This window comes from Eimeria acervulina, genomic scaffold (assembly GCF_000499425.1).
Source record: "Eimeria acervulina Houghton genomic scaffold, Eah_scaff293, whole genome shotgun sequence".
In the NCBI taxonomy this organism is placed as follows: Eukaryota; Apicomplexa; class Conoidasida; order Eucoccidiorida; family Eimeriidae; genus Eimeria; species Eimeria acervulina.
This window is the reverse complement of record NW_013549910.1, coordinates 1,696-28,891: the sequence shown is the minus strand read 5'-3', so window position 1 is coordinate 28,891 and position 27,196 is coordinate 1,696. Positions and strand designations below refer to the sequence as shown.

At 51.0% G+C, this 27,196-nt stretch overlaps 4 protein-coding genes across 4 annotated transcripts; 2 read left to right on the top strand and 2 right to left on the bottom strand.

Annotated features, from left to right (window-relative positions):
• Positions 1 to 569: 569 nt before the first annotated feature.
• Positions 570 to 8,777, bottom strand: EAH_00031220 (phosphatidylinositol 3-kinase, putative; the record flags this gene model as incomplete). Its single annotated transcript, XM_013396112.1, has 7 exons — positions 570 to 1,474; positions 1,849 to 2,317; positions 2,742 to 3,497; positions 4,054 to 4,245; positions 4,398 to 4,521; positions 4,677 to 5,436; positions 5,762 to 8,777. 7 exons carry the CDS (start codon positions 8,775 to 8,777, stop codon positions 570 to 572), a joined length of 6,222 nt encoding a protein of 2,073 aa, XP_013251566.1.
• Positions 8,778 to 13,985: 5,208 nt separating this feature from the next.
• EAH_00031210 (hypothetical protein, conserved) lies at positions 13,986 to 16,200 on the top strand (the record flags this gene model as incomplete). The annotated part of the gene is made up of 5 exons (XM_013396111.1): positions 13,986 to 14,115; positions 14,593 to 14,664; positions 15,232 to 15,383; positions 15,707 to 15,852; positions 16,140 to 16,200. The coding sequence occupies 5 exons, from the start codon at positions 13,986 to 13,988 to the stop codon at positions 16,198 to 16,200; spliced, it is 561 nt and encodes a 186-aa protein (XP_013251565.1).
• Positions 16,201 to 17,710: 1,510 nt separating this feature from the next.
• EAH_00031200 (rna 3' terminal phosphate cyclase, putative) lies at positions 17,711 to 18,776 on the bottom strand (the record flags this gene model as incomplete). Its single annotated transcript, XM_013396110.1, has 2 exons — positions 17,711 to 17,980; positions 18,216 to 18,776. The coding sequence occupies 2 exons, from the start codon at positions 18,774 to 18,776 to the stop codon at positions 17,711 to 17,713; spliced, it is 831 nt and encodes a 276-aa protein (XP_013251564.1).
• A 1,773-nt stretch (positions 18,777 to 20,549) lies between these two features.
• EAH_00031190 (WD-40 repeat protein, putative) lies at positions 20,550 to 26,832 on the top strand (the record flags this gene model as incomplete). Its single annotated transcript, XM_013396109.1, has 10 exons — positions 20,550 to 21,506; positions 21,842 to 22,609; positions 22,842 to 22,961; positions 23,431 to 23,515; positions 23,718 to 23,853; positions 24,119 to 24,390; positions 24,781 to 24,953; positions 25,234 to 25,653; positions 26,030 to 26,332; positions 26,596 to 26,832. 10 exons carry the CDS (start codon positions 20,550 to 20,552, stop codon positions 26,830 to 26,832), a joined length of 3,471 nt encoding a protein of 1,156 aa, XP_013251563.1.
• Between the last annotated feature and the right edge of the window lie 364 nt (positions 26,833 to 27,196).

Here is a 27,196-nt window from a genome sequence, read left to right as displayed (position 1 = left end):
GTAAAGACACAGTAAGTAAATAAATAAATAAAATAAATAACTAAATTAAATAAATAAATAAATTAAATAGATAAAATAAATAACGCGATTTGGGTTGCTGCAAACGGATGCAGATCCAACCGCAAGAAAGAAGACGATCAACAAGCGCCTTGCTGCTAAACACTGCAGCAGCAGCAGCAGCAGCAGCAGCAGCAGCAGCAGCAGGCAAAGTATGCTGTATACGGAAGCCGTTTGCAGCCACTGGCACCGCAGCAGCTGCAGCAGCAGCTGCTCCACCTGTTGTTCCGCTGCTGCTGCTGCATTTCCTGCTGCACCTTCTTCTGCTGCTGCATTTCCTGCTACAGCTTCTTCTGCTGCAGCAGCTTCTGCTGCAGCAGCTTCTGCTGCAGCTACTGCTTCTGCAGCTTCTTCTGGTGCAGCTTCTGCTGCTGCATTTCCTGCTGCAGCTTTTGCTACAGCATTTGCTGCTACAGCATTTGCTGCTGCAGCATTTGCTGCTACAGCATTTGCTGCTGCAGCATTTGCTGCTGCAGCATTTGCTGCTGAAAACAGTATAAACAGCAAATATATTACTTCCAGTAGAGAGCCCACTCATGAAGTCTGTCGACGACAGCAGGTAGAAGAGAGCCTGCAGAGTTTAAAATAACAGACACGAGAGCTGCTTCTGCTTCTTCGTCAGAGTAATTAAGAAAGAAGCGTCGCTTAAGTCTCTCCATAGCTGAACAAACCACACGGCACCCACTGCTGCTGCTGCTGCTGCTGCTGCTGCTGCTGTTGCTGTTGCTGCTGGCGGTGGGGGGTGCAGGGGCTGCAGCAGGAGACGGACTGCATGCAGCAGTTGTTGCTGTGCCCAGCAAACTAGGAGCCCAACTTCCTCCCGATCGTGCTGCTGCTGCTGCTGCTGCACTTGCTGCTGTTGCATTTGCTGCTGCTGCTGCTGCTGCTGTTGCTGTTGAAGCCTCCCCGTTATATTCTGGGGGCCGGACCCCTACTGGCGGTGCAGCACGTACCGTCTGCTGCTGCACTTGCTGCTGCGTTTGCTGCTGCTGTTGCTGCTGCTGCAGGGCAGCAGCAGCTCCAGAGGAAATATCTGCTGCTAGAGCAGCAGCAGGAGGAGAACCAGCAGCAGCAGGAGCAGCAGCAGCAGCAATTTCCGCAACAAGCGGCGGCGACGTCCCGTTAACCTTCGGCTGCTGCACTTGCTGCATTTGCTGCACTTGCTGCTGCTGCTGCTGCTGCTGCTGCTGCTGCTGCTGTTTTTCGGGTATTCTGACGAGGTTTTTAACGATGTCTTTTAGCGTTGAGGTGGTCATACACTCCAACAAAAGGCAGATCGGATGTGCATGCAGTCTCAAATACTTAAAAGATAAACAACATAAATGAAGAAAGTAAGAAAACTCAGCAGAGTTCAAGGACCCCACAACTTCTATCATTTCCTTGCATATCTTCATCGCTGGAGCAAACGGCTTAGGGTCTGAGCAGCAGCAGCAGCAGCACATGCAGCAGCACATGCACATGCACATGCAGCAGCACATGCAGCACATGGAGCAGCAAGAGCAGCACAAGGTGCATATGCACCAGTATCAGTAACAAAAAGCAGCAGCAAAAGCAGCAAAAGCAGCAGCAAAAGTAGCAGTAGCAGCATGAAGAGCAGCATCAAAAGCAGCAGCATCAGCAGCAGCAAGAGCATCGGCAGCATGAGCAGTAGCATCAGCAGCAGCAGGAGGAGCATCAGCAACAGCAAGAGCATCAGCAGCAGCATCAGCAGCATCAGCAACAGCAAGAGCATCAGCAGCAGCATCAGCAGCATCAGCAGCAGCAGCAGCAGCAGCAGCAGCAGCTGAATACCTTCTCCTAAGATAAACCCAAAGTCAATATGCAGCATCTTTCCGTCTGTGTTTAGCAGCAAATTGTCGAGGTGCCGATCCCCGATCCCCAGCAAATATGTTACGACGCAGTACCCAGCACAAGAAGCAAGAAAATTTCTCTTCAACTCCTCCTTGCTGCTGCTGCTGCTGCTGCTGTTGCTGCTGCTGCTGCTGCTGTTGGTGCTGCTGCTGCTGTTGCTGCTGCTGCTGCTGCTGTTGGTGCTGCTGTTGCTGTTGTTGGTGGTGTTGCTGCTGTTGCTGCTGTTGTTGTTGTTGCTGTTGCTATTGCTGCTGCTGCTGCTGCTGCTGCTGCTGCTGCTGCTGCTGCTGCTGCTGCTGAGGGACTCCAGGTAGGAGAGCAGCGATTTATTTTCTCTTTTAATTTGAGCGAAGGAGACGCAGCCTTCCAAGAACTCTATCATCCCGTCAGAAGCAGAAAAAGCAACAACCTGCACACACAAACCCTAAACCCTAAACCCTAAACCCTAAACCCTGACTGTTGGGAGGTCCAGCCCTGAAAACGCTGCTGCTGCAGACGCTGCAACTGCAGCAGCCCTTTGCTGCTTCACTAATTGCCTCTTAGCTAGCTACTTATACAGCTAGATAGACACATAGATAGGTGGCTAGCTAGCTAGCTAGCCACGTAGCTAACTGGCTAGCTAGCTAGCTAGCTAGCTACGTATCTAACTGGCTAGCTAGCTAGCTAGCCAGCCAGTTACCTATCTATCTATCTACCAATGTAGCTGCCTAGCCACTTACCTAGCTAGCTCCTTATCTAGCTAGCTAGCTAGCTAGCCACTTGATCTATCTATCTATCTACCTATCTATCTATTTGGCTAGCTATCTAGCTAGCTAGCTAGCTAGCTAGCTAACCTTGTAGGGAGTGAGTTTTAAGTCTAAGCCGTAGAGGCGCAGCACACGATCCATGTACGAAATTAACTGCAGCATCAAAACATCTTGTCGCAAGTCATCATCAGCTTTATAGAGGAAGCGCTGCAGCCTAAGGGCCCCTTGCTGCTGCTGCTGCTGCTGCTGCTGCGGGTGCTGCTGCTGCTGTGGGTGCTGCTGCGGGTGCTGCTGCTGCTGCTGCTGATATATAAGACCCCTTATTACTAATGGGTACTGGCTGCTCTTCATTACGTAGCAATCTTCAGCAACAATATGCAGCAGCACAGAAGAAGAATCAAACGGCAGAGGAATACCGTATTCTGCTGCTGCTGCTGCTGCTGCTGCTGTTGCTGCTGCCTCTGCTGCAGATTGCGGCCCCCCCACACAGGCCTGCAGCAAACTCTCGACAACGGAGACCCCCTCAGCAGCAGCCACCCCACCATCTGCTGCTGCTGCTGCTGCTGCTGCTGCTCCAGCACCTGCGCCTCCAGAAGCTGCTGCTGCGGGGACCCCTGCTGTTTCTGCATTTTCTGTTGCTGCTGCTGCTGCAGCAACTGCAGCAGCAACTTGTGTCTGAGTATGCTCCCCATCCGCCTCCACAGCTTCCCTTTCAAGCGAGCCTTCATCACTCTTCTGCAGCAGCAACAGCTGCTGCTGCTGCTGCTGCTGCTGCGGCAGGTCTGCACCTTCTTGCTGCTCCACCAGCGGAAGCAGAGACCGAAAGCCATCCCGGCACAGCCGCTGCAGCAGCAGCAGCAGCAACAAAAGCAAAAACAACACCGCAGCAGCAACAGATGAGGCATCACGCAGCAACAGTGGGCAATATGAAAACTAAACACAGCAGCAGCAACAGCAGCCTCAGCAACAGCAGCAACAACAGCAGCAGCAACAACAGCAGCAGCAACAGCAGCAGCAGCAACAGCAGCAGCAGTTGGTGCCGTCTCCTTACCTGCAGCAGCAACCTCAGTCTCTCTGATCTTCTGTCTACCCTCTCCCTCCTGGACTTTAGCTTCGTGTTGAGCGACAGCAGCAAACTGCGCAGCGCCCGCTGCAGCAGCAACAGCAGCAGCAGCAGCAGCACAAAGCAATCCCAAACACGCAATCAAACAGCAGCACCAGCGGCAGCAGCAGCAACAGCAGTTACTGCAGGACCAGCAGCGGAAGGAGCAGAGACCTCAGCAGCACCAGCAAACGCAAATGCAGCTACACCACGGAGAAGCTGCAGCAGCAGCAGCAGCAGCAGCATCTGTTGCTGCTGTTGTTGCTGCTGCTGCTATTTGTGGTTTTACTGCAGCACCTGTCTCTCAAGAAGCCGCAGGATATTATCCGCTGTTTCGGCCTGCTGCCGCACACGGGGGTGCAGCTGCTGCTGTTGCTGCTGCTGCTGCTGCTTGTGGTGAGGTGCTGCTGAGGTGTATAGACGGCGTCTCCTTCTGCGGAGACAGTCGAGGAAGCGCTGCTCCGCCCGCACATACAAATGGCCGTCTGCCTGAACTCCAACGCAAAAAGGGTTTAGGGTTTAGGGTTTAGGGTTTAGGGTTTGTCGACGAAATCAGCACCAGCAAAGGGAAACGACAGCAGCAGCAGTAAAAGGAGACGAAAGCAGCAGCAACAGCAGCAGCAGCAGCAGCAGCAGCTAACCGAATGTTCCTTCCCTGCCTGCAGCAGCCAATAAAAGCTGAGAGCCAGAGACAAATTTGCTGCGCAGCGGCGAATGAGAGCAGCAGATAAACGGCCACCGCTGCAGCACACGTGCTGGTCTGTCCTGAGCAGCAGCAGCAGCAGCAGCAGCAGCAGCAGTTGCATGTTGCAAGGGGACGAGAAGCAGCAGCAGAAACAACAGAAAAGCAGCAGCAGCAGAAGCAGCGACAGCAGCAGCAGCAACAGCAGCAGCAACAACAGCAGCAGCAGCAGCAGCACCTAATGAGTTGTACGAGCTGCTGCATAAAGAAAAGAACCTCCTCCTCAGGTGCAGCATCAATGCCCTGTGCTGCTAGCTGCTTGACTTTTGCATGCACTGCTGCAGCAATGCTGCTGCTGCTGCTGCTGCTGCTGCTGGGCGCTTCAGCAACACTGGGACCCGCTGCAGGGCCATGGCCGCCTCCCGCTGCTGCCGCTGCTGCTGCTGCTGCTGCTGCTGCTGCTGCTGGCTCTACTTCTGTCGAAAAGAGCAGCAAACCCAGGATGTCCTCAACGCACAAAAGAGAAGCATCTACTTCTTGCAGCAGCTCCAGCGCCTCCTGCTGCTGCTGCCGCTGCTGCTGCTGCTGCTGAGGGCTGCTGCCACTGCTGCTGCTGCTCCAATCGACAATCTGAAGCAGCCTAGGCAATGCGAACGGGGTCCGCAGCAACTGATGTCTGCAGCAGCAGCAAACAAACGCAGCAGCAGCAGCAGCAACGGGAAGAGCAACGAAAGACTGCAGTGGCAGCGCAAGAGAAGCCGCAGCAACACCAGCAGAAGCAAAGCCACAAGCAGCAGCAGCAGGAACAGCAGCAGCAGCCGAAGCAGCTGAAGAAGCAGCAGGAGCAAAAGCACCATCAGCGGGAGTAGCAGCAAGAGGAATAGCAAGAGCAATAGCAAGAGCAGTATCAAGAGCAGCAGCAGCAGCATCAGCAGCAGCAGCAGCAGCAGCAAACCTGTATGCCCATAGTAGAGTACGTTCTTCCTTAGGCACTGCGCCTGAGGGCCCCCCCCCTAAGAAAGACCGCTGAAAGGCTCGGGTGACGGTCGCAGGCGGCAGTTGGCTTGCTGTTGCTGCTGCAGCAACACAGCAGCAGCAGCAGCAGCAGCAGCAACAGCAGCAGCAGCAGCAGGAATGCAACCCCGCATGATAGTCACGCGCACGCTAAGCACAGAATCTCCCCAACCGCATGCAGCAGCAGCACCGCCAGAAGCAGCAACAACAGCAGCAGCTCCAGAAGCAGCAGCAGCAGCAGCAGCAACACCAGTAACAGGAAGAACAGCAGCAGCTCCAACAGCAACAGCAGCAGCAGCAATAGCATACAGGAAGAGCTGTGAAGAGGTGCCTGTACAGCCCGTGCTGCAGCCGGATGAGTGACACCCCAAGAGGCATCGTGCAGCAGCAGCCGCCGCTGCAGCCGCTCTGCAACAGATGGGTTGCGCAGCAGCAGCTTCCAACTGCGCTGCTGCTGCTCGTCCTGTTGCTGCTGCTGCTGCTGCTGCTGCTGCTGCGTGCCTTCTTCATCCGGCGGGCCCGCTGCCAATAGGTCCCCTGCGGCACCTGCTGCTCCTTCTGCGGCGCCTACAGCAGCAGCAGCAGCAGCAGCAGCGGAGCCTTCTGCTGCACCGTCAAGGCCTACAGCGGCCGCCCCTGTTGCTGCTTGTGCTGCTGCTGTTTCTGCTGCTTCGCGCGCATCTGCTGCTCCTGGTTGTCGCTGGTACCCCTCCTTGCTCTCTGCAACTGCATAGTCAGCCTGTCGTTCATATCCTGCTGCTGGTGCTGCTGCTGTTGCTGCTGCTTGTGCTGCTGTTGTTGCTGCTGCTGCGCTAACCGGAGCCAGAGGAGCAATGCCCCAAGTCCTGCTCATCCAGTTACGCGGAGCAGGACTCGCTGCTGCTGCTGCTGCTGCTGCTGCTGCCGCTTCTGAGTCTGCCGTCGCTGTGCCTGATGCTCCAGCACCTGGCGTTGCTGCTGCTGCTGCGGGTTGGCGTGGTGCAGCAGCTGCTTCTGGTTGTTTGGGTTGGAGCCGCTGCTGCAGCAGCAGTTCTGCTCTCTGCTGCTGCCGCTTTTGCAGCAGCTCCTCTTGCTGTTGCTGCTGCTGCTGCAGCAGCAGCAGCTTTGCTGCTTCCACAGGAGCTACAGGGGGTGCTGCATGCGCTTTGTTTATTCGTGGTGGGTAAAAGAGAGGAAGAGGCATTTTGCTGCCAAGAGCAGCAGGCTGCTGCAGCAGCAGCGGTGGCTGTCGCTGCTGCTGCAGCCCTGCTGCTGCTGAGCCGAGTGCTGCAGCAGCACCAGAACGAAGCAAACGCAGCTCCCCGTGCAGCAGCGGCAAACCATAAGAAGGAACCTCAACGTAAAGAAAACCCCCAAAAGGCACGCGAGCTGCTGCTGCTGCTGCTGTTGCTGTTGCTGATGCTGCTGCTGCTGATGATGATGATGATGGTGTTGCTGCTGCTGCTGCTGCTGGGGCAGCCGCTCCTGGGCCTGCTGCTGCAGAAGCAATATGAAGCCACGCCTCCTCATAGTCTGCTTGGGCGAGCTGCTGCAGCAGCAGCAGGTGCTGCTGTAGCTGCTGCTGCAGCTGCTGCTGTGCTGCTGCATCCAGCGCCTCTGCAGCAGGAGGGACCACCCCACACTGCAGCAAGTGCAGCAGCCGGCAGCAGCGAACTGCTGCTGCTTCGATCTCTACTCTCTCAAGCAGCAGTTGCTGCTGCTGCTCCAGCTGCTGCTGCTGCTGCTGCTGCTGCTTCCGTTGCTGCTGCTGCTCTCCTGCTGCCACTCCACTCGGGGAGCACAGCAGCGACAACACGGTCTCTGCTGTCCAGCCAAATGACTCTGCTGCTGCTGCTGTCGTTGATGCAGCAGTTGTTGTTGTTGCTGCTGCTGCATCTGGGGGGCTGCACTGCAGCCGCTGCAGCGACAGAGGCAGCGTGGCATCTCTAAGAGCTGCAAGCGCCTGCTGCTGTTGGAGGTGGCTTTGCAGCTGCACGCTGCTGCTGCTGCTGCTGCTGCTGCTGCTGAGGGGGAGCAGCGGCAGGTAGTGCTGCAGCAAGTGGATTGGCAGCAAGTGCCTCCCTTGCTTCACGCATGCAGCAGCATCATGAAGAGGCATTAAAGCAACACCAAAGAGTCTCCAGCCGTCTCCTGCTGCTGCGATCTCTGCTGCTGTTGCTCCTGCTGCTGCTGCTGCTGCTAAGGGTGCACCTGCAGCAGCAGCAGCAGATAGGCCATCATGTACGTACACTCCAAACAGCAGCAAAGCATTTAACGGCAATGCAGATATCTTCACAGGCAGCCGCAGCAGCTGCTGCAACGAGATATAGTTCACCCCGCAGTGCGTGCAGCAGCACCTGCTGCTGCTGCTGCTGTTGCTGCTGCTGCTGCCGTTGCTGCTGCTGCTTGTTTCCTCCCCTACCGCATCTTTGGCGATCTGACTAGCCGGCTGTTTGCATGATATTTCTGCTGCAGCAGCAGCAGCAGGTCCTGCTGCTTCTGCTGCTGCTGTTGCTGCGTCCTTTCGGTCGCTACGCTGCAGTGGATCGGCAGCAGCAGTGGATGCTGCAGTAGCTGCTGGATCAGCAGCAGCAGCAGGAGCAGCAACAGCAGCAGCAGCAGAACAGGAAGATAAACCAATCAAGCTGTGGAGGCAGGGGAGAGGCCAGAGCTGCAGCTGCTTTTCACTGGTGATTGCTTCAGCGTGCTGCACTTCCGCTGCACTGCATGCGCCCTGCTGCTGCTGCTGCTGCTGTTGCTGCTGCTGCTGCTGCTGTTGCATGGGAGGCAGCAGCAGGCATGGGGGTGCTGCTCTGCGTCCGTCTACAAAGAGAGTTGCAGTAACTAAAAATGCTGCAGCTCTGGGGTCTCCTCTGGCCTCTGAGCAGCAGCAGCAAGCGGCGTGCTGTTGCTGCTGCTGCTGCTGCTGCTGTTTCTGCTGCTGCTGCTGCTGCTGCTGCTCAAGAGAAGGCACGGCCACTAGGCCCCCCACATTGACAGCAACGAAGCAGTCTGCGTCTCCCTTAAGCAAAATCGGGACGCGGCAGGTGTTTGTGCTGCTAAGCAGCCTGCTGTTGCTGCTGCCAACAAGCTTGCTGCTGCTGCTGCTGCTGCTGCTTCTACTGCTGCTGCTGCTGCTGCTGCTGCTGGGCACTGGACCCTCATTTTCAGGTGTTGATCGCTTGCTAAGGCGCGGTGAAGCCGTGGCAGTTGGCAAAGCTGAAGGATAAGGTTCCTGACCTGCTGCTGCTGTTGCTGCTGCTGTTGCTGCTGCTGTTGCTGCTGCTGTTGCTGCAGCAGCTTCTCCCGGTGGTTCAGCAGCAGGCATGGGCCCGGGCCCCAGCATTCTCGCGTTTTAGTCTGCTTCTGCAGACAGGGGGCCCTGCTTGGGTGTGTGTGATGCTGCAGATAGCAGCAACTGCTGCTGCTGCTGCTGCTGCTGCTGCTGCAGCTGCTGAGCGGCGTGTACGCAGCAGCAACCATGAAGGAGAGCGAGGCAGCGCACAGCCTCAGCAGCAAACACCCCAAGAAAGAACAACAAAAACAAAAACAGATGCAGCAGCAGCTGCAGCAGCAGCAGCTGCTGCTGCTGCTGTAAGCCCTGGGGGGCGCCTCGCCTGCAGTTTGTCTGTAGACTTCAGTAGACAGTCTTTGTGTATATTTATTTCTATAAACAAGAAAAAGTAATTAATAACTGTATGCATGCATATTGAAGTATTTTAATTAGAAGAAAGGAGAAGATACAGCAGGCAGCAACAGCAGCAACAGCAGCAGCAGCAGCAGCAGGACAGCCCCCTGTCCAACGGTCCGCTGCTGCTGTTCTCTGCTGCCTTCCTTTTTGCTGCTTTCTTCTTTTTGATTTTTTTTGTTTTAATTAAATATTATAACATTGGGGGCCCCTTCATCTCTCCTTTCTAGCAGAAGTGCTCATAACCTGCAGTTGTTATAAAGATGATAATATATAATTATAATAATAAAACAGAGATAAAACTAATTTCAGGTGTGGATACACCTCAAACTATATTGCTGCTGCACCCCACAGATAGATGCAGCAGCGCTATAAGCAGGGCGATCTCTTATATTTGCTTCTTCTGTTAAACTACTCTGTATACACAACTCTTATATATGCTGCTCCTTAGGCTCAGACTAGCAGCTTCCTTCTGCTGCTCGCTGCAGCAGCAAGCTGTGGCTAGCTGCAGCAGCAGAGATGGGGGCAGAGGGTTTGTATGACTCTCTGTCTTCACTTACTCTGAAGGCGCATGCAAAAAAAACATAGAGGAGAAGCTCAGGAAGGAGAAGAGACAGATAATATAAGGAGACAACAAAGCTTTTGAAGTGCAGTCTGCGGCTAAGGTGCAGCATATATAAGAGTTTCTAACAAAGCAGCTTAACAGGAGAAGCAAACCCAAGACAGGCCTCTGCTTATAGCGCTGCTGCATCTATCTGTGGGGTGCAGCAGCCTCATAGTTTGAGGTGTATAAACTGTCTTACTCTCACTCTTTATCATATGGCTTATTCAAGGGTAGCTGCATGCATCGATGTTTGCGTCGATGTTAGCAAATAAAAGCAAAGGCAACGTCTAACAACCATCGACGCTGTTGGTGCATGCAATAGAGAGGGGGGCCTTTAGCATGCATGCACGCAATACTACCTTTAGTCTTGCATGCATGCATGCATGCAATACTACCTTTAGTCTTGCGTGCATGCATATATGCAATACTACCTTTAGTCTTGCATGCATGCATGCGTGCATGCATGTATGCATGCATGCATGCAATATTACCTTTCATTGCATGCATGCGTGCATGCAAGACTAAGCCTTTAAGCAACAGGAGATATAGCAAGGCGTGCTACAACTTCCTAGAGACAGCTTCCTTTCTTGCATTAGTCTCAAGCCCTTGTGCTGCTGTGCCTTCGGCTTCTGTAGACAGAATGAACTTTTAGCTTCTCTTTGGGGGCCCTTATCTAGCGATCTCTTGATCTGTTTTAACTCTCAGTGCAGCATTACGAAGGCCTGAAGACAACACTTAAAGACAGAGACAGCTGACTGCGGGTAGTGATGGCAAATCTGTAGACCCCCTTCTCTTGTGTTTTTTACTCTGTCTTTTTGTTTCTAATTATGTGGGGCAGCAAACTGTGGTTACGGTTTGCTGTTCTTTGTTCTTCCCTATCTGCATGTCGTTGCTGTCTTGTGATTAGGCTTTTCTCTTTGTTTTGCTTCTCTTTTCTTTGTCTTTTTTCTTCTTAATCCTCATATCCTCCTTTGCATGCGGCTGCTTACCCCTGCGTTTCCATGCATGCATTAAAGTGCAGGGATGCAGCAGGAAGACGCCGGCGCCGGGAGTTACTATTCTTAGATAAATAATAATATAGCGGTAAGGAGCTCCAGGGCATGCACTCTATTGGGCCATCTACAAGAGTATGAAAGAAAGTACTTGTGCTTAGTATGTTCAATTCATAACAGATAGAATATCACTGCACTTCTCTATGGAAGGCGTTGCTGCCCGTTGTAGATACACCAGAGTCCCTCATAAGTACGAGCTTAAATTATTATTTCTAAAGTGCTTTTGCTTTCTAGGGAGTGCTAAATAAAACCTCAACAATCGACTGAAATTGTACTGAAGTGTCTAAGGGTGCTGGCATGAGGAGTTGCTTTGAAGGGGATCGCCTTAAGTGCTGGAGTTGTAACGGGAGGTGGTGGAGACTCATATTAACTTGCAGCAAAAAGCGCTAAGGCTCAGGAGAGGTGTCTCCTTTCTCATTTAGCTAGAGATATTTATACGCAGCAACTCTTTTCCTTTCCAGGCCTAGCTAGCATCTATATATATATATATATATATATATATATATATATATAGACCCGTCGATTAGCAGCCACTATATACCTCTTCTCAGGTGAAGAGCAGCACTTATATAACCCCTAATTAAATCTTTTTTTGTTAAGAGATGCTACTGGAAACACAAGAAGAACATCCGTCGTAGTCTAGGTGGTTAGGATACGCGGCTCTCACCCGCGCGACCCGGGTTCAAGTCCCGGCGACGGAAGTTTATAAATAAAAAGTTTATTTACTTTCCATGCTTTGTAGACAAGGGGAGTCTCCACAATATCTATTGGGTTTATTATTTTCTTTTTTTATCTTATCTGCATGCATGCATCAATGCATGCATGCGCGTACATGATGTACGGGTTTAGCTACAAGAATCAACAAAGTGCCTTCTGAGGCATGCTCCCCGCCAGTTGCTTTCTTCTTCAACTGCATATCTCTGCAATGGCTTCCATTTCCTTTCTAATTTGCATATCTCTTTCCACGTAGATACGCACGTAGTTGCAAAGCCTAACAAAGGGAGAAGGGTTAACATTGGAGCTCTAAAGAAAAGTATCTCTTGTTTATCTAGGAGAAGCCTGAGTGCCTCTGTTCAGAGGTCACAGCATCTATTTGTAAAACAGGAAGTATGCGTACAATGCTTAATATTATACACTAGTATGTAATGGAGGGGTTAACACAACATTGAAGAGAACGGCTAGTAGATCTGTTCGGGGGTCTACGCTGTCCGTCGAAGTTAAATATGAGGTTCTTCTTCTTCCTGAATATTAAAGCAATATTGCTGTACAGTCTTCAGACTCCCCAACAGAGCTAAAATGATATACTCTACAGCTTTCCTGGTCTACACCGAAACATCAGCTGCTGCTGCTGCTACTGTTGTTGTTGTTGTTGCTGCTGTTGCCGGCAGCAGCAACACGCATGCAAGCAAGGTGTATGGCTGCAAGCATATTTTCGTTGTTTATTTGGGTTTAGGGACCGAAGTATAGTGTGGTTGACCTTACATAGAAACTGGCTAGTTAGCAGCAAGCCCCTTATCCCCTCAACTGCATAATTCTGCATACACATTGCAGCAACTTAGGAAATAATGAAGAAAGCACGAGAGCACAAGACAACAAAAACAAACAAAACGACGCTAGGAAGTTGCTTTTAAGCCCGGTGGCTTGTCTTTATTTCAAAAGAAACAAAGACAAGCCACCGGGCTTGTCTTTAATTTACTAGATAGGGAGGCTGTTGCTCTCTTTGATTTAAGTTCAGCTCTCTGGCTTCCACTGTATACTCTAACCGCATTAAGCAAGGAAAACAAACACAAAAACAAGTCACCTAATCACCTATAGGAGACTGAAGGGGACAGAGACCCTAGACAAAGAAGTATCGATGTAGCGGCCGGCAGAGCTCAGACTTATTCACATATACAATTTTTAAATTTAACAAATTTATTTAATAATATAAATGTATTTTCAGCTTCTTTATCTTTGAGCTATATCAGCAAAAAATGTATCATCAAAGTTTTAGTTAAAAATGCAAGACAAGACCCGCAAACTCTTACTAACTCTTTTCTCTCTCTTGTTGTAGACAGGGATAGAAGGGCTTATTGTTTAGGGAGTGGTGTGGGGAGAGGTGCTGCATGCACTGTCATGCATGCAAGCATGCATGCACACTGACTACTTAGCTGCAGTGAGGTGTCTATTGATTATCTGTGCTGCTGGTATATGCTTCAGAATGGCGCTTCGCGATGTTTAAACGCGGAGGTAGGGTTCGAGCAGCAGCTGCAGCAAAATGAATTATAGACAACTGCTAAACCTCATATGAGGCTGCTTCTTCTGGGCACTGCAGCAACAGCAGCAGCAGCTTCTCCTGCTTCCCTTCATCTAGATTCTTACTGTCTGAAGAATAGGCGTGTTATCTGTTGCTTTTAAAAAGACTATTATCTCTATCACTTTGACTCTGTCGCAGCTTATGGTGGAGTTCCTACAGAGACAGAAACTCCTTCTACGAAGCGCATGCATAGATGCATAAAGCTGAAGGTTTGTTTTTGTTTGTTTTTGATTTATTTTTTTACTTCGTTGTCTGTGAGTTTGTAGAAAAAACCCAGAGAAGGGCGTAGGAGAAACAAGAAGAGCACAAGTATAAACAACTGCGTCTCATCAGCGACTTCTTTTTGATGCTTCAGAGGCTCTAGGGTTTAGGGTTTGGGGTTTAGGGTTTAGGGTTTGTGCGCTGAGACTGCTATGAATGAGAGTATCGAGCCAACGCAGCTCCAAGGGTTAGTAATGCCTTATGCATATATAAAACCGTAGAAAAAACAATAAATAAAAGAATAAATATACGAATACAAGAATAAAATAAAGAAAACCTATTCAAGCGTACATACAGATCTTTCCTTATGGAGTGGTTTACTGCGCGAGTCTGTCGATACTTGGCTATAACACCGGCTGAACGGGTATTCTTGCGAAAAATGCCTTAAAATAAAGAAATTAATATGTTTAAATATTATATTTAAATAAAAATACTTATTTAATATTGAATTAAATGCTTATTTTCTTCTTTTTCTCGATAAAACGCACCGCTGGCCTACCGCTGGACTAGCTGCCTCGCGCCCATTGGCCTAACGCAGTCTCGGTGGTTGCTGCTTGGTTAATGCAGTGTATATTCATGTATATTTTCATAGTTTTTCGCAGGTTATCTCCTTTATTCATATTATTTACTTCATTTTAAGCCTTATTACAGCAATGTTTCCTCAGTATTGCTCCCCGTATAACACAGAGAAGCGCCGCTACAATGAAGAGCAGGCAATGGCTGCAGCAGCTAAGGATGGTGCAGCAGCAGCAGCACCGATGCCTCCAGCTTACAGAGATATGGGTAAGATTTATTCATAAATTAATCTATAATTCATATATTTAATCCTTTTAATGCAGCAACAAACGCAACAGCAGCAGCAGCAGCAGCAGCGACAGCAACAGCAGCAGCAGCAGCAACAGCTAGATCACCATCTGCTGGCTTCAGGAATATTATTTCTATAGGAATATGCTGCTATATATTTCAGAATGATTTATCTCTTTGTCGTTGTGAAACACCCTCTATTCCCTGCTGCTGCTGCAGTTGCTGCTGCAGTTGCTGCTGCAGTTGCTGCTGCAGTTGCTGCTGCAGTTGCTGCTGCAGTTGCTGCTGGAGTTGCTGCTGCAACAGCAGCAACAGCAGCAGCAACTGCAGCATCAGCAGCTGGAGTTTCATTTGCATTTGTTTCTGTTGCAGTTACTGCTTCCGTTTCGCCTAGGGTTAAGGGTTAATTAGGGTGTATAAGGGTTGATTAGGGTTTGTGGTTTGTGGTTTGAATAGATTTAATACTGTTCCCGGAGGGAAGCTTAAGAGACGCAAACGGAAACGTCGTCTCGCAGCAGCACTTAATAGGTAAATCTGTTGGTCTCTACTTTGCTGACAGCAGCAGCCCCAAGTGCAGCAGCTTTCTTCCGTTTCTTCTTCAGGTAAGATTTAGTACTTCTTTAGTGTACTCATTATCTGCAGTCTACTTCATGTATATATATAAATATAAATATATATACTTATATATATATATATTTATATATATATATAGATGTATATATGATATAGAATACGTAATATAGACAATATATTTATTATTATATATATCTACGAATTCTATCTTTCTTAACTTTTTGTGTAAATCATATATATATCTATATATATATACACATATATATATACATATATGCACATATATATATATATATATGTATGCATGTATATATATATATATATACATATATGTATACATATATATATATATATATGTATGTATTTGTTTGCCTCTCTCTCTGTATAATTTCTTTATATGTATGTACACCTACATAAATATATATTTGTACATTTATATATATTGATGTATTTAGGGTTATATAAATAAATATATATATATATATATTTGTTTTTGATGTTTTGTTTAGTTTTACCGCACAGTAAACGAAGGGGGTTCTCACCAGAAGATAGAAGTTGTTTTCGTCTCCGCCGATCGCGACGAAGCATCATATAACAACCACATTAAGCACATGCCTTGGCTGGTTGTTGGCTTTCACGACCCTCTAAGGACAATTCTCCTCAGACACTTCAGGGTAAGCTCCTATTCTATCTACTTACTTACCTAGCTAGCTAGGTATTTAGATACCTAGGTGGCTAGCTAGCTAGCTAGGTGGCTAGCTAGATGGTGATGCATAGCTAGCTAGCTAGGTGGCTAATTAGGTGGTAGCTAGTCAGCTAGCTAGGTAGCTAGCTAGCTAGCTTTGATGTTCTTCGAGTGTACATGACTGATACAACCAACACAAGTTGATATAAGTCTCTCGTGCTCTCTTTCTTCTTCTTCTTCTACCCCTTCCCGTTGCTGCACCTCCTGCTGCACCCCTTTCTATTGCTGCTGCTGCTGCTGCTGCTGCTGCAGGTAGAGAGAGAGTACGCTGTCCCAGGCCTAGGCCAGGGCCCCCGTGCTGCTTTGCCTGCTTTGGTGGTCGTCGGCTCTGACGGGCGCGACGCGCAGTTCTTGCAAGTCGGAGGGGGTAGAGATGAAGGAGAGAGAGCTATACTCAGGTATATAAGTATACTTACTTAAATATATTTATTTATATATATTTATTTATATCTTTATTTATGTAGTTGTTTATTTAAGTTGATAATTAGTTATGCAGATCAATCACCAGGTAAATATTTTATGTGTTTGTTAAATTAAATTTTAAGAGAGAGATAATTCTGTGGATGTATTTGCATGCATTTAATATATATATATATATATATATATATATATATATATTAGTTATTTAAGGATTAGCTAGCAGCTAGCTATTTGTTATATTTATTTGTTTTGTTTGATTGCTTAGGTGGGACTGGAGAAATACAAAATTCGGTGCAGACCGCTTCCTCGTACGCCGCGAGGGCTAAGCAGCTAGCTAGCTAAACAGCTAGCTAGCTAGCTACCTACCTAGCTAGCTAGCAAGGTAGACAGGTGGATAGACGGCTAGCTAGCTAGGTAGCTAGACAGCTACCTAGCTACACAGCTTGCTAGATAGCTAGCTAGCTAGCTAGCTAGCTAGCTGGTTGGGCAGCTAGGTGGATGGCTTAACATCTAGCTAGCTAGCTAGCTAGCTAGCTAGCTAGCTGTAGGCTGCAGTGTGGAGACACTGCAAAGCCGGGAGGAGCGCCAACCCATGGGCAGCGCCACAATGCAGCAGCAAAAACAGCAGCAAGTGCTGCTGCAGCAGCAAGAACAGCAGCAACTGCCGCTGCAGCAACTGCAGCAGGTTTGCTGCTGCTGTTTGTTGGTTTTTTTACTAAAGGAGACAGGAGACATTTATACTCTGGTAATTCGTAGGTGGACAGATAAATAAATAGGAGACACTGGTTAGGGTTTAGGGTTTAGGGTTTAGGGTCTTAGGGTTTAGATAAGAGAGACAGACCGATAAGAGAGACAGAAGACAGGAACATACATAAACAAGAAAGATGTATATAAAAAATATATATATATATATGTATATATATTATATATATATATTATATGCATATTTATACATGCATACATATATAATATATATATATACCGAGTCAAAGCCAATAGGAGACAACAAAAGAAGAAAAACAAACAAAATTAAACTAAATAATAATACGCAGCATATAAACAAAACGATGAACGCGGACAAACAAAGACAAAAGGAGACAAACAAAGACAAAAGGAGACAAACGAAGACAAAAGGAGACAAACAAAGACAAAGAGAGACAAAAGAAATCAAAGGAAGTTAAGGATAAATAAAAGGAGACAGTAAAGGAGACAGACGAAGACAAAAAGAGACAGTGAAGGAGACAAACAAAGACAAAGAGAGACAAAAAACAAAAAATAAAAACACAGACAAAAGCAGATAAATAGACAAAGACAAAGAGAGACAAACAAAGACAGAGAGAGACAAACAAAGACAAAGAGAGACAGAAGGAGACAGCAGCAAACCCAAGGAGACGGCAGCTGTCTCTAGTACTCTATACAGTATCAAATACTTTCACAACTAGCTAGCTAGCTAGCTACTTAGCTAGTTAGTTAGCTAGTTAGTTAGTTAGCTAGCTAGTTTGTTAGCTAGCTAGCTAATCAAAAGAAAACAGTAAGCAGCAGGGGCAGCAGCACTTGTCCCTGTCGAGTTGCTGCTGCAGCGCAGTTTCTGCTACAGCTGCAGCAGCAACCGCTGCTGCAGCAACAGCCTCTGCTGCAACAGCAGCTTTCCCTACTGCCAGAGCAGCAGCTCCTGCTGCAGCAGCAGCAGCCGCTGCAGCGGCAGCTGTAGCCACAGCATCTGCTAAGCAGCAGCCGCAGTAGCAACAGCCGCAGCAGCTACTGCAGCAGCAGCTACTGCAGCAGCAGCTACTGCAGCAGCAGCTACTGCAGCAGCAGCTACTGCAGCAGGGATGATTAGAAGCTGCTGAGGCTGAGGTTTTTATATGCAATGCCAACGCACGTAGCCAACACCTGAGGGGCCCACGAAAGATCAAGCGGCTCGACTGTCTCTAAATCCTCCTCCTCTGAATCTAAATCCTGCTGCTGCTGCTGCTGCTGCTGCTGCTGCTGCTGCTCATGCCGCTGCTGCTGCTGCTGCTGCTCAAAGGAAAAAGCCACTCCAAAGAAATCCCGCAGCAGCCGCAGAAAACCAACAGTCGACGGAGTAAGACGAGAAAGAAGCACCTGCACATACAAACCCTAAACCCTAAACCCTAAACCCTAAACCCTAGACCCTAAACCCTAGACACTAGACCCTAAACCCTAGACACTAGACCCTAAACCCTAGACACTAGACCCTAAACCCTAAACCCCAAACCCCAAACCCTAACCCTAAACCCTAAACCATAAACCATAAACCCTAAACACTAAACCCTAAACCCTAAACCCTAAACCCTGAAGGTATATGTGGAGGGTCTACCTTGGAGGGTGCGTGGTCTGCTGCAAGTGCAGCAAACAGCAAAGCGATCTTCTGCCCTCTGGGCGGCACAGCACCCCCCAGCAGCAGCTGCAGCAGCAGCAGCCTCGCAACGCGAAGGCCTAGCTGCTCTTCGGGACTACTTGCTGCTGCTGCTTCTGCTGCTGCTGCAGCTTGTTTTGATGCGGCTTCTGTCTGCAGCAGCTGCTGCAGTTTGCTGTTGCCGGTGGCACGAGAAGCTGCTGCTGCTGCGTCGGCCACTTGTGCTGCACCTCCTGCTGCTGCTGCTGCTTCTGCTGCTGCTGGCTCCAGCAGCAGCGCTTCGCCTGCAGCACGGCAACCCCCCTTAATATTTTCTGCTACTAAAACGAGACCAACAGCAGCAATTTTGCTGCTCTTGAGTTGCTGCCGTTGCTGCTGCAGCAGCTGCTGCAGCTGGTGCTCATGCTGGTTGGGAGCGCCTACGGCAGCAGCAGTAGCAGCAGCAGCAGCTGCTGCTGCTTTGCTGCTGCTGCGTGTTGCTGTCGCATCCTCTACATACACCCAAACGTCAGGCAGCAGCATATTTAAGAGCCCCCGTGCTGCAGTAACGGCTCGCCTTGGGAAGGCAGCAGCAGCACCAGCAGCAAAGGCAACCCCCCTAACTCTCTTAACAGCAGCAGCAGCAGCAGCAGCAGAAAGATTCAGTGGCTGCAGCAAACCTCGACCTACACCTGGGCCCCTAAACTCTACAACCCCACAAGGGCTCCCCGGTACACCTCTGCAGTGTATCTTGATCTCTGGTGCAGCAGCAGCAGCAGCAGCAGCAACAGCGCCGCCCGCCTGCTGCAGCAGCTGCTGCAGCAGCGGCAGCTGCTGGAGCCGCAGCAGATCCACCGATGCGTCTGCTGCTGCAGCATCTGTTACTCCTCGCAGCAGCAAAGACATGCGGTGCTTGCAGAAGGGAGACAGCAGCAGCAGCGGCTCCAAGTAATAGCTGATGCTGCGGCTCTCGTGGCATATATGCACAATCGGAGCAGCAGCAGCAGCAGCAGCAGCAGCAGACTGACCCACAGCAGCACCTGCTGCTGCAGCGCTAACCCCCAGCAGCAAACCAGGACGGAAGCGAAGAGAAGTACCCGTGGGGTGTATATACACCTCAGACCCCACAGTTATCTTGCATAACAAACGAATAAAGCTTGCCTCATGCTGCTGCAGCCCAGGGAGACCAGCAGCAGCATCACCTGCAGCAGCAGCAGCAGCAGCAGCAGCAGCAGCAGCAGCAGCAGGTGTCTCCCGAATTTTCTTAATCCACACTTCTTTGCCAGACAAAATAGAAAGACAAAGACGCTCCCTCAGATTATGATGGCCTTCATATACAAGAGCAGCACGTGCTGCTGCACCACCAGAAGCACCCCCAGTCATTGCTGCTGCTGCTGCTGCTGCTGCTGTTGCTGTTCCTGCTGCGTCTGTTGCTGCTGTTGTTGTTGGTCCTGTTGCTGCTGCTGCTCCTGCGGTGGTTCTGCTGCTGCGGGGAAGTCGCCACTTACTGCCGCCGCAGATTCACCAGCCGCTGCTGCTGCTGCTGCTGCTGCTGCTGCTGCTACTGCTGCGCTGCAGCAGCTGATAGCGTCCCTGCTGCAGCAGCAGCAGCTGAGTTCAGTCTCTCCAGGTGTCTCTACCAATTGCAAGATATTTGCAGCAGTAATAAAACAAGGGTTTATAACGCAGTAAGATGGGAAGGCAACAACAAACCCTAAACCCTAAACCCTAAACCCTAAGCCCCAAACCCTAGAACAGTAGTTGATGCAATCTAGGGTTTAGCTGCTTGTAGACAAAACCCTCAGCCTCTGTTAATTTTTGCTGTTGGCTTCTCAATCGTAAAAAGGAATTATAATAGCAGCAGCAATGACTCTACTGCTGCTGCTGCTGCTGCTGCTGCTGCTGCTGCGGGGCTGAATCGAGACCCCACTGGCTGGTGGTGCGACGACTTCTGCTGCTAAACCCTAAACCCTAAACCCTAAACCCTAATTATGAAACCCAAAACCCCTTCTTATTGCCTTAATGGGTTTTGTCTAACGTAGCCGCACTGCTGCACAGCCTAGCAGCAGCACCGCCCGGCAGCAGCAGCAGCAGCAGCAATTGCTGCAGTTGATTAAAAAATAGCAGCAGCAGCAGTGCCACCAGTATCTTTTAGTGTAGTTGCAGCTTATCATCAATTAAGCCTGCAGCAGCAGCAGCAGCAGCAGCAGAAGGCGCTGTTGCTGCAGCAAAGTGCCGCATGCAGCGCCACTCTAACTCTTACTACTACTACTACTACTACTACTACTAGCAGCAGCAGCAGCAGCAGCAGCAGCAATGGTTAAGGCCTACCTTAACTATGAGCATGCTGCTGCCTTTGGGCTGACAGCGACGCCCACCTCGAATGTGCAGCTGCTGCCGGGTGTGGGGCCCCGCTTCAGCAGCAGCAGCAGCAGCAGCAGCAGCAACAGCGATTTAGTGTGGTGCTGCTGCGGCAGCGAGGCAGTGCTCTGGCATTCGCAGCAGCGGCAGCAGCTGCTGCGGCTGCAGCCTCCAGCAGTTGTAGGCCCAGATGGGGAAGTTGAGGTGTACAGGCAGCGCGCGACTGTTGTCTCAGCAGCAGCAGCAGCTGCTGCTGTTGCAGTAGGATACAGCGACGGCAGCATTCGCGTTTGGGCTCTTGATGTTGCTGCTGCTGCTGTTGCTGCTCAGCAGCAGCAGCAGCCAACGATCGGTCCCCCTCGCCTGCTGCTGCAGGGACACCGCGGGGCAGTCAACGCCTTGGAATGGGCCTGCAGCAGCAGCAGCAGCAGCAGCAGCAGCAGCGAAGATCTGCTGCTGTCTGGGGGCTCAGAGGGAGACATTATTGTGTGGGATACCGAAAGCGGAAGAGGCCGCTGCCGTCTACGGGGACACAGCCAGCCAGTGACTGCGCTGCTGCCTCTACACCCCAATGCAGCAGCAGCAGAAGCAGCAGCAGCAGCAGCAGCAACTGCTGCTGCTGCTGCTGGGAAGGAGGCAGATGCTGAGGCGGAGGCCAAGGAGGCAAAGCGCAGCAAAAAACGCAAAGAGAACGCCGCTAGCGACACAAACAGCAGCACCAGCAGCAGCAGCAACAGCAGCAGCAGCAGCGGCAACAGCAGCAGCAGCAGCAGCAGCAACCTGCTGATTGTGAGTGGGTCTAAGGACGGCCTAATAAAGATATGGGATTGCTCTCTGCAGCTCTGTCTGTACACCGTAGTCGAGGCAGCAGAAGCAGCAGAGGTGTGGGCCCTCGCCACCAACCCCTGTCATGTGAGCTGCTGCTGCTGCTGCTGCTGCTGCTGCTATTGTTGTTGTTGCTGCTGCTGCTGTTGGTGTTGCTGCTGTTCGTGCTGCTGTTTTGTCCTTCGGTTCTCACAACTGCCATGCTTGTTGCTGCTACTGACTGTTGCTGCTGCTCTTGCTACTGCTGCTGCTGTTGCAGCAGCTGCTGCACTGCTGCTTGAGTTTCTTTGCTCGCTCTTTGTGCGCATGCATTTATCTGCTGCTGCTGCTGCTGCTACATGCCCGCTGAATACAGGGGCTCTCAGTGCCTGCAGTAGGGTTGTGAGGGTTTAGGGTTTAGGGTTTAGGGTTTGCGGCTGCAGACACGATTGTTTGTGGGGGGTGGCGACTTCAAGGTGCGGGTGTTCGCGCTGCACTTATCCCCGCCGCCAGCAGCAGCAGCAGCAGCAGCAACAACAACAGCAGCAGCAGCAACAGCAGCAGCAGGTATCTGGGCGATGACGACTTACTTAGGGTCTGTACACCCCAACAGAAACAGCAAAAAGCAGCGCATACGGCAGCTGCAGTTCACGCCAACGACAGATCCTCTCCCCCCAGCAGCAGCAGCAGCAGCAGCAGCAGCAGCAGCAACAGGAGCAGCAGCAGGAGCAGCAGGAGCAGCAAGGTGCCCTCCAGTGCTGGTTGGAGGTCTGCTGCTGTGCTGCAGTGGGGGGTCTCGTATAGTCGATGTCTTCCGTTGCTGCAATGCAGCAGAGCTGCAGCAGCAGCAGCAAAAGAAAGAACGCCGCGCGCAGCAGCGGCTAAAGAAAAAGCAGCAGCAGCAGCAGCAAGACAGCAATAATGAAGAGCTTCAACAGCAGCAGGCAGAGGAAGACGACGACCAGCAGCAGCAGCTGCAACTGCAGCAGCAGCAGCAGCAGCAACAGCAGCTGGAGGAGGTATTCTTTGTGGGATCGCTGCATGCAGATGCACCCATTAAGGGCTTCCACGCCCGAGTCGCCGCCAGCCGCAGCAGCAGCAGCAGCAGCAGCAGCAGCAGCAGCAGCTTGAGTGTGCGAATTTGTCTCAATCTCAGCAACAACACAATGGAGCTGTGGGCAGCAAACCCTCAGCTGCTGCGGAAGCACACGGTAAACCCTAAACCCTAGCTGTTAGCACCACACAGGCCGCCCTAAGACCCCTACAGGGTTTAGGGTTTAGGGTTTAGGGTTAAAGGTCTAGGGTTTAGGGTTTAGGATGTAGGGTTTATAAGGTATGGGGTTTAGGGTTTAGGGTTTAAAAGATAGGATTTAGGTGTTATGGTTTAAAGCCTATGGTTTAGGGTTTAGGGTTTAGGGTTTAGGGTTTGGGGTGTATGTACAGCTGAATTCGGAGGCAGCCTTTCAACGAATTTGTTGTTTGTCTTCGGGGGGTCATGCGGGGCAAATGCGGAGTGTAAATATTTCTCATGATGACGGCTACCTCCTCTCGACAGCAGATGAGGTATGCTGCTGCTGCTGCTGCTGCTGCTGTTGCTGTTGCTGCTATTGCTGCTGCTATTGCTGCTGCTGCTTCTGCTGCTGCTGCTGCTGTTGGTGCTGCTGTTGCTGCTGCTGATGCTGCCTGTGCTGATGCTGCCTGTGCTGATTTGGCTGCTTGCCTTGTTGTGTGGTTTTGGTGCTGCTGCTGCTGCTGCTTGTGTTGTTGCTGCTAATGATGGTGTTGATGCTTCCGATGCTGCTCTTGCTGCTGCTGCATTTCTTGCTGCTCCTGCATTTAGTTGCTACTGTTGCGCCTGTCGGCAGTTGCTGCTGCTGCTGCTGCTGCTGCTGCTGCTACTTGTGCTGCTGTCGTTGCTGCAAGATGGAATGTGCGCGCTGTCTCTTTTGCCCTCGGTAGTTGCAAGGTCTGGTTCAGGGTTTAGGGTTTGTTGCTTAGGGTTTAGGGTTTAGGGTTTAGGGTTTGTCTACAGGGGGCAAAGATTTGGAGTGTATCGTCAACCCGATGCGTAAAGACGCTGCCTTGCGAAGAGCCGCAGTGCGGCTTCGTCGTGGCGGGTGAGGGTTTAGGGCTTAGGGTTTAGGGTTTAGGGTTTAGGGTTTAGGGTTTAGGGTTTGTAGGTTGGCAGAGAAAGGGAAGACGAAACGTGACAGTCTCCGATTTGTTTTAGGATTGGGCTCAACGGTTCAGGGTTTAGGGTTTAGGGGTTAGGGTTTAGGGGTTAGGGTTTAGGGTTTAGGGTTTAGGGTTTGTGAGCAGGCAACGAGCACATTGTCTTAGGCTGCCGCAACGGCGAGTTGCTGTTGTTTGATTTGGCTGCTGCTACGCTGCTGCAGCGCACAGCAGCGCATGCAGCAGCAGTTAATGCGTTAGCAGAACACCCCAAACACACAGGGTAAACCCTAAACCCTAAACCCTAAACCCTAGAACATCACATCTTTCTAACGATATAGCCTGCAGCTCTAACCCAATGGGTAATCATCATTAATAGCTGCAGCAGCAGCTGCTGCTGCTGCAGCAACGGCACGTGTAGCAGCAGGCGAGACAAGTGCTGCAGCCGTAGCAAACGAGGAGCCCGCAGTACTTTGGTGCTATGCACAGTGCTGTTTATGCTGTTGCTGCTGCTGCTGCTGTTGTTGTTGCTGCTGCTGCTGCTGCAGCTTTGCGACAGCTTCCAGCGACAAGACGGTGAAGTTGTTTGCTTTTTACCTCGAGGAGGCGATGGAGGCTGACACGTCAAAGCCCAAGAAGAAGAAGCAGCAGCAGCAGCAACAGCAACAGCAGCAGCAGCAGCAGCAGCAGGTGTGCATGCGCTGCGAGGGGTCCTTTAGTTTGCCTGACGAAGTGCTAGACGTCGCGTTTGACCCTGCGGGGCTTTTGCTGCTGGCCGCTCTCATCGATTACACTATCCTCGTGCTGCACACAGACACAGGTTTGCTGCTGCTGCTGCTGCTGCTGCTGTTTTCCTGTTGCTGCTGCTGTTGCTGCTGCGGTTTTCTGTTGCTGCTGCTGCTGCGGTTGTGTTTCTGCTCCAGGTGGTGGTGGTGGTGCTGCTGGAGGTGTTGCTGCATTGGCCGTTGCTGCTTTTGCTGCTGTATCTGCTGTTGCTGCCTCTGCTTCTGCTGCTGCTGCTGTATCTGCTGCTGTAGCAGTAGTTGATGCCGCCGTTGCTGCAGCAGCAGCAGCTGCTGTAGCTGCTATAGCTGCCGTTTCTGCTGCTTAGGGGCTTATATCTACAGCCCCGCTGCTGTTGCTGCATCTGCTGTTGCTGCATCTGCTGCTGCTGCATCTGCTGCTGCTGCATCTGCTGCTGCTGCTGCAGGGCGGATTCGTTTGTCTTTATACGGCCACAAGCTACCGGTAACAACAATATCTGTTTCGTCTTCGGGTTTGCTGCTGGCGTCGGGGTCTGTAGATAAATCTCTCAAAGTGTGGGGCCTTCAATTCGGAGAAATACGAAAGAGCTTCCGCGCACACGATGACGTCATCACCAAAGTAGGGTTTAGGGTTTAGGGTTTAGGGTTTAGGGTTTAGGGTTTAGGGTTTGGGGTTTAGGGATTCGGGTTTAGGGTTTAGGGTTTAGGGTTTGGGGTTCAGGGTTTGGGGTTTGGGGTTTAGGGATTAGGGTTTAGGGTTTAGGGTTTAGGGTTTAGGGTCTAGGGTTGGGGGTTTGGTGACCTTAGGGGTTAGGGGCTAGGGTTTGGAGGGTGTTGTGTTTATGGTTTAGGGTTTAGGGTTTAGGGTTTAGGGTTTAGGGTTTGGGGTGTATGCGCAGGTATCGTTCTTGCCTCTGACTCATTACGTGTTGTCTTGTAGCTTAGATGGATATATAAAGCAGTGGGATGCAGACAGACAAATATTAATAAAAGTTTTTGCATGCGGTGCAGCAGCAAAAGGAGGCGGGCTGGGGGGCTGCGGCTTAGTTTCTTTTTGTGTTTCTTCGGATGGTGATTGCTGCTGCTGCTGCGACAGCAGCAGACAGCTGCATCTCTGGAGAAGAACAGACGAACAGGTCTTTGCTGAGGAGCAGCAGGAAAAACGCTTGCTGCAGCAGCAGCAGCAAGAAACAGAAGCACTTGATGCTGCTGCTGCCAACACTGCTGCTGCTGCTGCTGCTGCTGCTGCAACTATCGTCCTTGACAGACCCACAAAACGTACAGATGAAACCATCAGGACTGCGGACAAGCTAATTGAGGTCTGCTGCTGCTGCTGTTGCTGCTGCTGCTGTTGCTGCTGCTTCTGCTGTTGCTGCTGCTGCTGCTGCTGCTCCTGATACCCGTGCTGCTGTTGCTGTTGTTGTTGCTGCTCCTGATGCCTTTGCTGCTGTTGCTGCTACTGCGGCTCCTGATACCGTTGTTGCTGTTGCTGCTGCTGCTGCTGCTTGGAGTGGGGGTGGCATGGTGCAGCGGTGAAGGCATCTTGCTGCATGATTTGGGTTTTGCTGCTGCGGCTGTGCAGCAGCAGCAGGCGTAGCAGCAGCGACACTTGCTCCGCTGCCGCTGCAGCAGTGCAGCAGCTGTTTGCAGGCATCTGCTGCTTTTGCTGCTGTTGCTGTTGCTGCTGCTGCTCAGGCCCTAGATGTTGCGCGAGAGCAGCAACAGGAGGACGAATTGTATGAGGCTTCTTTCCTTCGCTGGAGCGAGACTGTTGCTGCTGCAGCGCGGCGTGCTGCTGCAGCAGGAGCAGATCCAGCAGCAGCAGACGCAGCAGCAGCAGCAGCAGCAGCAGCAAATCCCCTTCCTCGCCCTCCTCCAGCCAGACCCGAATTGCTTGGCCGCTCAGCTAATGAACATCTGCTGCGGTGTATATACAGCATTAAAAGCGCAGAAGCAGCAGAAGTGCTGCTGGCGTTGCCTGTAGACTATGCAATGCAGGTCTGCTGCTGCTGCTATTGCTGTTGCTGCAGCTGTTGCTGTTGCTGCTGCAGTTGCTGGTGCTGCTGCTGCAGTTGCTGCTGTTGCTATTGCTCTTGCTGCTGCTGGTGATGCTGCTGTTGCTGCTGTTGCTATTGCTCTTGCTGCTACTGGTGATGCTGCTGTTGCTGCTGCTGAGACTGCTGAGGTTGGTGCTGCCTCACAGCTGGACTATACGGGGACGTCAGTTGCTGCTGCTGCTGCTGTTGCTGCTGCTGCTGCAGCTGTTGGAGTTTTTGACGGGATTACTTGAGAAGGAAGCCAAACGCCTGTGGAAGGACAAGATGCCGCAGCAGCTGGAGCAGCAGCAGCAGCACCTGCTGCTGCAGCAGCAGCAGCAGCAGCAGATGGCGCTGCAGGGGCCGCTAGCGGGCTCGACGGAGGTTGCTGTGCGCTTGGCGCTGCAGTTGGTTCAGCTACACTTCAGGTCAGCAGCTGCAGCAGCAGCAGCAGCAGCATGAGCAGCAGCAGTAGCATCTGCAGCAAGACTTGCAGCAGCAGCACCCGCAGCAAGAGTAGCGTTGGAAGCACCTGCAGCAAGAACAGCAGCAGCAGAGGCATCTGCAGAAGCAGCAGCAGCAGCAGCAGCAGCACTTGAAGCAGGAAAAGCAGCAGCGGGAGCAACATCAGCAGCAGTAGCAGCAGCAGCAGCAGCATAAGCAGGATTTTATGTTGTTTGTTTGCTGCTGCTGCAGGCTGTTTATTGCTTCGGAGAGACACAGGGCGTTGGTTGTGCGGCTGCGTGCTGTTGTGAGACCGCTGCTGCAGCAGCAAAGGGTAAATATAATATGTCTGTTTAATATTTATTTTGACTTTATCTTGCCG